Raw genomic sequence first — 12,627 nt, forward strand, 5'->3', positions numbered from 1 at the left:
CGGCATGTATACTCGGATAATTGCAGTTGTCTGATTGAGTCGCATAGTCGAACTATGTCTGTAATCTGACTAAACTGTGCATGTAAACGCACTGTGTTACTAGAAGGAACCCATTTCACATTACATTCATGTGATCCATTGTCAGTATAAGAAATGTTGATTATTGCAGCTTTGAATTAAACTCTCACTACTGTTCAGTACACATGTTGATAAGTTAAACTTACAGTTAATGGGATCCAATTGTTTTGTGCTCAGATTTAGATCTGATGGAGTTTTCGGAACCTGACATCTTCAACTACACCACGCTGTTGTTGAGTGAGAAGAAGGATGCACTGTATGTGGGAGCCAGGGAGGCCATCTTTGAACTGAGCAGGAAGAATGTGACAGTCAAAAACAACAAGGTAAGAAAATATGGATACGATTTGTGACAACTGCAGAAAAAGATGCAATGAAAATACCATAAAAATGTGTTGCATTTCAATCATGATTCACTTTTTTTTTTTTTTTACCATTTAAAGGTTCAGTGGAAGGTTGCAGAAAACCCCATGACGATGTGCACGTTAAAAGGAAAATCAAAAGAGGTTAGTTAGCTAATATAATACAGTATGCTAATGTTTTATTTGTCTCCTTATATGGTGTTAGACTTTCTGTTTCAGTCTACAGTAAAAGAAAATCACTCCATCAAATTTTGCTTTCCAGAAAGACTGTTTAAACTACATTCGAGTGCTGCAAGTCGTTGACGATGAGCGGCTGTATGTCTGCGGCACACATGCCTTTCAACCTCAGTGCAACTACTTGGTAGGTTTATGCTCAACTGATCCTTAATTTAACATCACCCTGCACAAATGAAACTTGCTTGGGCTCGCCAATCATCACGGCAAACTGAAATGTAATCTTGACCTCGTCTTTCAGAACCTTGCAGACTTCTCGTTGGGAGGTCAACCTGAGGACGGCAGAGGAAAGTGCTCCTTTGACCCCTCGCAAAGCTTTACTACTGTCATGGTTGGTGAGTGGAGGCCAGTTTAATGTCATTACACAAAGAGCTCTTTTGGTTGTCAGCCCTGTGGTAAAATGCTTAATAATCCCCAATAATCTCAGATTTTTTGGGAAGCAAGCGCTGGACAATAAATTGCTTTATATTTTTATTCCCCTCTCTCTATCAGATGGAGAGCTGTACTCAGGGACGGCTTATAACTTCTTAGGCAGTGAACCGATTATTTCCAGATACTCTCCATCCCAGTCCCTGCTGAGGACAGAGTACTCCACGTCATGGCTCAATGGTGAGTTAAAACATCATGTCACATGTGATCTAGCATTAATGTAAAGATTGTCAAATTGTCAGGAGATGATTTTGCAGATCTCGTCTCTTAGTCTGCCTTTTCTTTTTTTCTTGCAGAGCCCAGTTTCGTCTTTGCTGACGTGATCAGAGAAGGAACAAACAGAGTAGACGGTGAGGACGATAAAATCTACTACTTCTTCACTGAGGTGTCAGTGGAGTACGAATTCTTTGGCAAGCTGCTCATCCCCAGGGTGGCGCGCGTCTGTAAGGTCAGTACACGTCACGTACCATCTGCACATACCAGCAGCATCCCCCTTTAGCCCTTATGTTCCTGTTGTCTGTGAGTGCATGCCTTTCTCAGTGTTAATCCCTCCTTCCATTTACTTGCATCCATTTCCTTGTTCTAACCTGAGCCTCATATCAAGGTACAAATCAACTAGTTTGTCAGTTATGATGCAACACTGAAACATTTGTCAGATGAAGAACTTGTGTCCTGTCCCGAGGTTTAGTAATGAAACGCTTCTCAAAACATAACCGAGGCTTTTTTTATAATGCTTCAACCAGAACAGGAAGCGAAGTGACATTTAAAGTAAAGCCTTTGATTCGTTACATAATTAACATTAAAATGGATTAAAAGGATTTCTTTAGTCTCACTTAAATTGCATAACAAGCAAAGCACCTAGTCTGCCTTTTTATATCAGTAGTGTACCAAAACAATGTGCACAAACATCTGCTTCTGTGAAAAAGTCCCTACACTGTACAGTATTGATTTTTCATTAGATAATATTTATCATAATTACAATTAATTATTACACTGCCACCTGTAAAGTACAAGAGAAAGATTTCGCCACACTATTTTCTCCATGTAAAATGTCCCAGTTAAAGATCTTTAAATTGTTTTAGTGAGCAGCTGTTGAGAAATATGCAAGTCTGTTCCAAAGTTTAGATTTTTCCATCCCACCACAAGCAAGACTGTTGTGAACTCCTAGAAACATATAAATAGCTCTGTAATAACCTGAGATTCTATTTTATACGTGCCTGGCAAAGCGAGAACACCTCTGCAGCACTACAGTAGTTTATTATAATGCTGTTTTGTCACATATTTGAACTTTATTAAAAAAGCTTGCATAAATTGCAGTTATTCCCTCAGGCTGCATACACTCCCGGCAGCCTTCACCAATAAGGTAGCGCCTCCTGTATGTAGCATGAGAAGCGAAACTCAGGGCAGTAAGAGTCTGTTAAACACGTGTGGCACCAAAAGCTTATTGCGTTGAGGCGATGGAAATGGAAGTTGGTTTAGATGAGTGTATGAACTATTTTTGTCACCAACTGTCTTATCCGGACTGTTGAGACAGGACAGTAAGACTGATAAGAAAATCAACCTGAGCCTCTGCCTCTCCTCATACCACCACCATCTCTACAGGGTGACCTCGGTGGGCAGCGCACTCTGCAGAAGAAGTGGACGTCCTTCCTGAAAGCCAAGCTGGTCTGCTCCATGCCCGAGCTCAACTTTGTCTTCAATGTAGTTCATGATGTCTTCATTCTGAAGGGGACTGACTGGAGGGACACGGTCATCTACGGGGTCTTCACCTCCCAGTGGTCAGTGTTTGGAGATTTGGAGTAAAAGTGGAATATTGTCATATAATACAGGTCTTTAAATTGACTTCTCTTCCCTCCCAACTCCTTCATCATCATCCTCTCCCAGGGGAAATGTGGGTTTGTCAGCAGTATGTGCCTACAACATGACTGCTGTAGAAGAGGTGTTCTCCAAGGGGAAGTACATGCAGAAGGCCACAGTGGAGCAGTCCCACACCAAATGGGTCCGATACAACGGCATCACTCCTTCTCCACGTCCTGGAGCAGTAAGTACCTTTAACAAAGCTCGAATCATCAAGACTAGGCTCAGGAAATAATAATATGTTTGTTATACTGCACATACAGTGGATGTGAACATATTCAATAATACTTCTTGTATTTTTCCTCCACCAGTGTATCAACAACCAGATGCGAAAGCAGAACATCAGCAGCTCTCTCCACCTGCCAGACAAAACCCTTCAGTTTGTCAAGGACCACCCCCTGCTGGAGGATCCCGTCCTGCCCATCGGCAACGGGCCTCGCCTCATCACCAAAGACGTTAACTACACTCAAATTGTTGTTGAGAGGGTCAGAGCGCTCGATAAGAACATTTATGACGTCATCTTCACTGGAACAGGTACGAACTTCAGAGAGCAGTTGAAACCGTTATTAATAATGATGTTTTTATCAAGTTCATAGCTCCTGATGCTAACCTAAAGCTTAATTTCAGAGCTAATCCAGTGGGCCAGTCTAATATTTATAGTATTTTGTCTGGTATTATTGATATATATAATTCAATAGCTCTGCGTTGCACCAAAACTATTCTAATATGTTTTTGATTTGATTTTAAGAAATTATGAAAGTTGACAATATGTAAAATGAAATATCACATCTTCGTTTTAAAAAGTTTAATATCTGGCTTCTACTTTGACTAAATGGTTGATATGTTCTTACACATAGATAAAGGAGTCCTGCACAAGTCCGTGGTGTTTGAAGGAGATGTGCACATTGTGGAGGAGATTCAGCTCCTTAAGAACTCGGAGTCCATCAAGAACCTGCTGTTGTCCTCTGAGGTAAGTGACTGTCGCAGTTATTAACTGTATAAAGAGACAACTGCAGCACAAAATTAAGAAAATGTCACAAAGTCAGGCAGTGATTCGATGTGGTGTTATACTACACTCAGTTGCTGGTTTAAACAGCTGTGTGAAGTGTTGTGTGCGTGTTTGTACGTTTTTCTGAAGTGCTGTGAAAAGCTCACCAAAGGAAGTTGCCAGGAAGATGGCGCACGCAGCAAAACCACAACTTCTCTAAGTCAGTAGAGGCTGCATGTTCAGCTTCAGTGTGTTGTGTTTGCGTTTGTCAGCAGTCACACACTGAATTATGATTATGATATGATTCAGACTTTTGTGGTTGAAGGTTCATTTTTGTGACTTTTAAATCTGGTAAAATTCCAAAGTGATCGACAAGTTGTATTTTTATTTGAAAGTTTGTCTTACTTTGTGCTTCCAGACTCGATCCCTGTACGCTGGGTCAGACTCGGGTGTTGTCCAGTCACCCACAGCCTTCTGTGGCAGGTATCTGTCCTGTGGTGACTGTGTCTTGGCTCGAGACCCGTACTGCGCCTGGGACCCTCACACTGCAGCCTGTGTTAATATCTTTGATGTCCCCAGTCAGCGGCACAGGTAACTTACCATCACGCTGTTCAATCGCTCTCACTCTAACCTTTATTCTACATACCGGTACTCCGGTCATGCATTATGACACTGATTAGCAAAAGCAAAAGCAAAATCTAGAGACCTTCTTACTGATAGTCCATCCAGTCTGACTGGCTTATTTTAAATCCTCATGAAAACAAGTCTTTGTTGTTTTTTTTTCAGGAGGCTGATCCAGAGCCTGAATGGTGACGCAGACAGGTGTCCTTCAGGTAGGGTGAAACATGCTCACACACACAGCCTCTTTATGACTGTCTAACGGCTGCAGCCCACGATTATTTACATTATCAATTAATCTGTCAGTTGTTTTCACGATCGGTCATTGAGTTTACAAAATGTGAAAAAAGAACAGCCAACCAACAGTCCAAAACCCATAACAAAAAACTTCTTTTACTGTCATGAATGACAAAGAATATCAGCAAATCCTCATATTTAAGAAGCTGAAACCAACAAATGTTTGCTGAAAAGTGATTAATCAATTATCATCAAAATAGCTGCCATCAGGTCAATAGATTAATTGACTATTTGTTGCTGCACTACTGGAAATTATTTTTTTTGTTCACCTGTAATAAATCATCCCAACATTGTAACAGAAATTGTGAGTTGAGCAGGATGATACATTGAGAAGCTACACTGTAATAAGGAAGGGCAAGTCGAGCAGAAATCCTATTTCATTGACACAGGGAACCCTTCGATGTTTATTGCAGTTTTTGATGATCTGTACTGAAGCATATAGCAACACAGGCTTTTACTGACCTCGTGTGGAAGAGACTGTGCTACACACGTTTTATTGCAGCCTAGTAATAATAATGTGATTCTATCAAGGCCTGTTAATTAATTATTTATTTATGTATAATGGTGCTGGTGCTAAAAACAAGGCAAAAACATTGGAAAACATACTTTTTTGAACAAACTATCCAAATATTTATATATATATATAGAAAATCATATCCCTATAATGTCAGAAATATCATTCTGATTATCATAATATAACTAAAGTCTGTGTTTTTGTAATCATGGCTGCATTTTACATCTTTTGTCAGTATGGCCCAGTAATAGATGTACAGCTGGGTGATTATTATATTTTTGATCAAATTCTCGTATATCAATATTGCAACAATATTGTAGGACCATGAATATTGGTAGTTTCTAGCGTTCTTTTTCGGGCAGATGAATGCTAGCTGTGTGCTCAGGAGCGATACAACGCTGCACGTGGGTCATGAGGCACTTTGAAAAAAGATTGTGGGTGCTGCGCCCTTTCTCTTCCTCAGTGGTAACAATTACAAAAAGATGCTGACACTCATAAACAAACGCTATCTGGACACAGTCCCTAAGTGGTTATTATAAGTAGAAGAAAAACAGTCTGTAAAATCAAGCAAACACTTACGCCATATCATGATATAACGACATCCAAAATGACAATATGCCCAGCTCTCCTTCAATATAAGCCATGTTGTGTGATTGTCCTAAACTGTAGAACCGACTCATCCTGCTCAAAAGTCATGTCTTTCTCTCTGTTTTGCCTCTCAGTGTCAGGCCGCTCTCTGAAGGACTACCAGAGTGTGACCGTGAAACCAGGGAGCTCTGCTGAGCTGCCATGCCTGGTTCACTCCAACCTCGCCCAGGTGATGTGGAAATCCAACGGCTCGGTCCTCACCGAGGCCTCGCGCTTCCACCTCATCGGAGAAAGTGGTCTCCTGATTTACAGCGTGGCTCCGGAGGATCAAGGTCACTACGAGTGCTGGTCCGTGGAATGGGCCCCTGCTGCTGGGAAGAACTTCACCCGCCTGCTGGCTGCTTACATCCTGACTCTGGATCTCCCGCCCAGACCCCCGCAGCAGGCAGGACACGTGACCACCACCACCCTCGGCAGCCAGGACACATCTAGCACACACGCAGTTGAAGGTAATGGTAAGACAGACGGAGCCCCACTAACTCCGGCCCTGGCCCCTCCCAGCTTCACAGCCATAGTCCAACTCACCTCCCCACCCCAGACTGACTCATCACTAACCCCGCCACCCAGCAGCACAGTCAAGCTCCAGCCAAAGCAGCATCTTCCCTCCACCTCCAAAGCCACCCACACGGAAAGCCAGGACCCAGCGGCTGAGTATTTACAGCACAACAACAGCATCGCCCTCCTCTTCCTCTTCCTACTGTTTTTCCTCCTCTTTCTGGCCGCGCTGGCGTACAACTGCTACATGCAGTATCTCCCGGCGCCCTGCCTGAGGCTGCGAGCTGCTCTGGTTGGCAGTCACAAGAGCGCCAATCAGCCTGAGTACCGGGCCTGTGAGGCAGGTCTGATGGAAGCATCTGCAACCGATAAAATAAACATGACCGAGCAACCCACGCAGAACGGAAGCCAAACCACCCAGAACCTGCGGGCGCTCCGTGACACCGGGTATGAGACCGAGCCGGAGTGCGGCAACGGTCAGATCCCGTCTCACAGCTTTGGAGACGACAGCCCTTCTAAGGAGAAACCCTTCGACGTGGACTGCGACTCTCAGTCCATCCAGTTTGCTGATGCAGATGAACCTTGCTGCTAGCCAGAAGCTTCTGTTCTTGAGCATTAAGACTGTTTTTTGTTTTTTGTTTTTTTTTAGGGGATCACGCTCTTGCTGCATCTTCCTTACAAGTCGAAGTATTTTCCCGTACGGCATCACATGAAGTTTTAACTATTATGAGGCTTAAGTCAGGCGCCTCACTGGCCTGTTGAGATCTGACTCCTGTCTGATTTAGGACTTGTGATAAAGCAAAAACTGTATTCATGGAAGCTGCACCCTCCAGCAAGAAAAGCTATGTCTTAAATTCCAAATTGGAAACATAGTTTACCAAATTGGTAAGTTACCATGATGTTTTCCAAATTGGAGTCATGTTTTTGTACAGACTGGAAGATAAATACTCTCCTGAAGCTTTTTTCCTTTCTTTTTTCTTTTTTTCCTCTCTCACGAAGAAACATGTAGGCTATTGCTGGACTTGGGTAAAAGCTTCAACGTTATTCAGTAATTTCTCAGGGAAGCTTTGCCCTGTGCATCATAGCCTGGCTCTGTTGTACAGTGTTGCCATCTGCGGGTCCTGGTATGTGGGCCCGTTAATCTCACCTAGTGTTTGAAGGTCGGAAAAAAAAAAAGTGGACAAGACACAACTTGTGTGTTAGAAAAATGCTGGATCGATTCAAACCACCGTCTTGTGAAGCGCTGTCACAAATTTGTCTGTGTTTTATGTTTTTTTGCTCCCTGTGAAGTCGACATTCCTTCACAGTCCTGTGTATTAACCTCTACTAGTCTGTTAATAACTTAAATGTGTTCAGTACGACATGATGCTTGATACCAATCATCACTTGAGCCCTGGAAACAATCTGAAAGTTTTTTGTTTTTTTTAGTAATTATTTTTAATGAAACCTTCGGTTTTAGAGAATTATTATTTAAAATGAGTCACATCTGTGGTATTATCATTTTGTCTACGGTGAAAGTAGTTTTGATCTTCTTAATTTTATTTATTGCAGCTGATTTTTAATTTTTTTTTTTAGATCCAATCTCGCAATCATTAGTCTCCCTGCTGCATGTCGACCCCCTGCGTTAGACTTTCATGTTTTCCTCAATACTCTCTCTTTCTCATCACTGCCTCCCTCACAGCTTCCTCTCCTGTCGACACTTCATCTTCCCCGTCCTCTTCTGGAAGTAGCACTCCCTCTGCCTTCCCTTCCTCCTCCTCTTCCTCTTCCTCTTCTTCCTCCTCTTCTTTCACCTCCTCCTCCACTTCCACCAAGCCCCACAATGTGGAGAACCAGGAGGCAGAGGTTAGACTGCTGCCTCCTCTCCTGAAGGACCAGGCCTGGGGGGTTCACGCCCAGGAGGCCTTCCTGCTCTTCTGCCTGGCCTTGGGTGAGTGGTGCCTGTGACCTTGAATCAGCTCACGCCCCTCTGAACCAAACCTTTCCTCTTGCTTGGCTTGGAAATCTAATTCCTCTTTTCTTTTTCTTTTTTTTTTTTTTTTAACCCTCCTCATTCTCCCTTGTGTCCTGCATGTTACTGTTCCCTAAACATGAACTAACCAGGAGTGTGTGCGTGTTCTTCTGGATTTGTTCAAAACAAGCCTGCCCTTTTGCTTTAAGGTGTCTGGCTTGTTGAGAACTGCTCATCTCCATCTTTAGGTGTCTCGTAAGATACTTGCAGAATGAAGGAGTGAATGTTTAAAAAGAAAAGCTGTCAACCTCTCGGTGATCTTTCATAGCTCTCAAATCTGTGTCAATGAAAGGTACAGTTCTGTGTATATTATTGTGTAACAGCAGTCCGATGTGAAACGTGTAAAAATGTAGAAGTGGATCCTTTTTTTTCATCCAGGGTGTTGAGAATCTCTCTTTAGAACAGATTATAGTATGCTCAAATGTCTTACGTCTCAACACTTTATCTGGATCTTTTTTGTGCCTGTAAACAAATGTAAATATATTTGTATATAATTGGAAAAAGACCTTTTGAAAGATGTACATAAATCTAGGGGACGTTTGGGGACTACTGCTCTTGGTAGGGAGGCTAAATAAATCTTGCTCAAATGTTTTCAACACTGGTTTGTTTTCTACGTTTTTTTACTTTTTTATTTTTGAACAGCGGTCGACTCATGAGTGAGGCTAACTGGCAAATGGTGCTACAGAAAAACTACTGTATGTGATGAGAGATCAGGATGCTGTTGATGTATTGAAAATATGTTAATCTTTGGAGTGACAAAAAAGGCTTCAAATTTGTCCAGCTTCATTGCTGACTCCCAACTGTTTAAAGTGCACTCAAACCACAGGATTGGGTAGTAAGTGTTTACATGTAGTCAAAATTACTTTTATTAGACTTTAAAAAATAAGTAACTAATCAACCCCGGATTACATTTGGAGAAAAAAAAAAAATGTATTAAGATTGAAGTTATGTTGTAAGAATTCCTTTAAAAACATATTTTTTCTTCTTTCTTTTCTTTTTACTGCAGCTTTTTTGGCACAGAACCCAACGGTACTCCTAGATTTGTTGCCATTACTGTTTTTGACTTGATTTGATTCAACAAAATACAGTGTTTAAAAAAAGTACCTCAAAGTCAAACTTGAGTAAAAGTAAAGCTCTCACGGTAAGATATTACTTGTGTCAACAATGTCACTAGTTCTCATATCACACTGAGCGTACGATACTCAGTATTTTAATGATTATCAGAATCATTGTTTTATCTGTCAGTAAGATAAAGTGATTTTAAAATGTGTCACATGGGGTTTTGACAAAGCCTGCAATCTAAAAAATATGGAGTTAAGTTATGGAGTAAAAGTACAACATTTGCCCCAAATTTTTGTGGAGTGGAAGAATAAAGTTGCAGAAAATGGAAATATTCAAGTACAAGTGCTTAAAAGTACTGAAGTAAATTAACGTGCATGCAAATTGCGTTTTATTTGAGGTGTTTTAAAGAGAAAAAAACTCCCATTTTTTGTGCATGTGTTTAACATACGGTGCAATATTTTCAGTGTTCCAAAAAAGTAAAGTAATCCAAAAGTATTCAGATTACTTTACATATATTTGTAATCAAATGGATTACATTAACCATTGTGAAAACTGCTGTGTAATTTGTATTCAGTAAATAACTGCACTTCAAAGTGAACTACCAAAAGGCAAGTGTTCCCATTTCATGTCCGGTACGTCTGTGTGGCGTCTCCGTGTGTCGACCGTCCGAGGTCAAACCTGAATTCTGTTCCTCAGGTCCCAGTGATGTCCACATTCACTGGCTAATAAACGGGCACACTCTGGACACCCCCATAATGGAGTACCGCCGGCCGCTGGGTCAGAGTGAGGTACTAGTGAGCAGCTGGCTCAGAGACGGGCCGCTAATCAAGGACGCCCGTTACCACTGTGTCGCTGAGGCCAGCACGGGAAACGACATGTCTGAGGTGGACGTCCGCCTCACTATCGGAGGTACTAGGACCGGGTGTTGTTGGGCCGCTCAGGGAGTGACTCTGCCATCACTTTATTAGTCCAGAGATTAGCGTTGGTGATGCTTTCTATCCATAAAAGCTGTTGTTATTTGACAGATGAGGAGAGCATTCCAGCCAGGGATTTGAGCCAATGGAGAGGTGCGCTCACAGAGCATGAGCAGCTGCTCAAAAGATGGCAGAAGGCCTGGGTAGGTCGGTGTTCTTGCATGCGAGTGTCTTTTCTCCATGTAAAGTTGCTGTGCACTGCAGTGGCCAGGCTGGACTCACTGCATGTTTGGCTGTAGGTGAGTGGATTGAACTCTCACTGCTGGTTTTGAGGTTTTTCTTCTGAGGAGCTGTAGAGAGGTGCAAAGTCCTGATTTATTGGGTCAATGGGAAACAATCGGGGACAGAAAGCTGAAGCTAGCTGATTGATATTCCAAGAAGAAGTTGTAGTTTAATCCAAATATATAATTCCTGTTTATTTAACTAACTTACCATCTCGCATCCAGCTTTTGTTGTTAACTTATTTTAGCCCTCACATTTAACTTCATTACATTTAGCTTAATTTTTCGGCTAACCACAATCAGCTGATGGTGTTTCAGATACCAAAACCCTTTAAAACAGAACCATGCACAAACGGCAGCTGCTGAGCCAAATGTGTCCGTCTGATCATGTTGTGAATAAAGCACATCACCTATTCACTGGTTATATCCGCTGCCAAGCACAAAATATACTTGATATTTATTTGATAAGATGAAAAACTGACTTTTAATAGTTATAAGCAGACCCAGACTAATCCACCTGTGGTCTAAATTGGAATAAAAGTTGCATAAAAGTTATGAGATTAGGACGTTTCTTTCTTAAGCTTGAATGCATATTTATAACTTGCATGTGCAATCTCAATCTACCAAGTGATTAAAGGTGCAATACGCACAACTTTGTCACCTTTAATTTAAACCCACAACAAGTAGGGGGCAGCATATCACCCCTAAAGTAAATGCTAACTGCTGCTAGCTCAACTGTTTTTATACATCTACGACTGTAGCTACTGTTAGCGCAGTTAGCCGTGCAGCTTGCAGAGAGTGTTGGTGTTTACGCCACTATGTGTGTTTTGAACTAGAATTCGTTCATATTGCACCTTTTTAACTGGCTCAACCTCAGCCTGATGGTAAGACTGAATCACCATTTTGTAGTTTTATAATTAGTTTTTCAGTTTTATCATAGTAGTTTAATCTCTATTTGCCTTTGCACTTCCCTGAACGTCCGTCTCTACTTGCACAGTACAACTCTACCTTTCCCCCCCTGCAGGAAAGCTGTGACGGCCACTGAGCTCTGTGAGGATGTCATGAGCTTCATTGTGTGCGACTGAGTCTGGTTGTGAACGTGGTCCTCAGCCCGAGTGGAGCGCATCTCTGGCACTGAAAAACTGAATCATAGACAGATGGGATACAATGCGGCGGCGTGGAGTTCGATGGACCATGCAGCTGAGAATTCACAACACCTGCCTTCCGCAGGGGCTCACCTGGTTGTGACGACGGTGTTGGGACTCCTTCCAGAACTGGCGAGGAGATGAAGCTTGTTTCTACTTTTAACCGATGAGAGTGAACGTCCTGAGAGCAGTGCTTGTATGGAACAATAAAACCGATGGTGTATGAGGAGCACTGTTTAGTTTTTGTAAGGGATGAAGGATCTGTGGCAGCTCAGGCCTGTTTATAGTTTGGTTTATTTGCACCCTTCCAAAGCCTCAGTGCGGTCCCTCAGAGCTATCTAGCAGTTTTGACATTTTCACTTGAGATTACAGTGTCTTTAATGTTCATTTTCTTTTCCTTCTAGAAAGTCAAATCCCACGTTTTTTCAATGGGAGTACATTACTCTGGGAAGTAGGGTTCCTCCCACAGTATACCTCTCAGGCCTGACATTAAGCAAGATCTAATCACCGAAAGTGAGATTTAAATTAAAAAAGCCCAGCATTCAAAATGCCAAAGATGGCTTGGGTTAGATCGCCTATCATTTCTGTTCACATCGAAACCCTGTGACTACTATTTGCCTTTGTAGCAGAAATAAAAGGAGCTTGTTTTATCTTGTTTTTCCTGCAATGTTGTGAATTAAACATGTCTGTCACTTTT

The 12,627-nt window shown here is 42.0% G+C and overlaps 1 protein-coding gene across 7 annotated transcripts in view; it reads left to right on the forward strand.

The window, feature by feature from the left end:
• Positions 1-12,627, forward strand: part of sema4d (sema domain, immunoglobulin domain (Ig), transmembrane domain (TM) and short cytoplasmic domain, (semaphorin) 4D) — a 47,842-nt gene extending 35,215 nt beyond the window's left edge. For 4 of the 7 annotated variants that reach the window (XM_030436682.1, XM_030436679.1, XM_030436678.1 and 1 more), the window contains 17 exons: positions 256-401; positions 519-581; positions 700-798; positions 913-1,006; positions 1,164-1,280; positions 1,397-1,548; positions 2,703-2,878; positions 2,985-3,141; positions 3,269-3,491; positions 3,815-3,927; positions 4,364-4,536; positions 4,732-4,778; positions 6,097-6,471; positions 8,199-8,447; positions 10,287-10,499; positions 10,616-10,803; positions 11,810-12,627. In XM_030436682.1, coding sequence (XP_030292542.1) covers positions 256-401; positions 519-581; positions 700-798; positions 913-1,006; positions 1,164-1,280; positions 1,397-1,548; positions 2,703-2,878; positions 2,985-3,141; positions 3,269-3,491; positions 3,815-3,927; positions 4,364-4,536; positions 4,732-4,778; positions 6,097-6,471; positions 8,199-8,447; positions 10,287-10,499; positions 10,616-10,803 — 2,585 coding nt within the window. In that variant the 3' untranslated portion in view covers positions 11,810-12,627. The remainder of the gene's footprint in view (positions 1-255; positions 402-518; positions 582-699; positions 799-912; positions 1,007-1,163; positions 1,281-1,396; positions 1,549-2,702; positions 2,879-2,984; positions 3,142-3,268; positions 3,492-3,814; positions 3,928-4,363; positions 4,537-4,731; positions 4,779-6,096; positions 6,472-8,198; positions 8,448-10,286; positions 10,500-10,615; positions 10,804-11,809) is intronic. The other 3 variants (XM_030436683.1, XM_030436684.1, XM_030436685.1) reach the window with 3 other exon arrangements.

Source organism: Sparus aurata, chromosome 12 (genome assembly GCF_900880675.1).
Source record: "Sparus aurata chromosome 12, fSpaAur1.1, whole genome shotgun sequence".
In the NCBI taxonomy this organism is placed as follows: domain Eukaryota; kingdom Metazoa; phylum Chordata; class Actinopteri; order Spariformes; family Sparidae; genus Sparus; species Sparus aurata.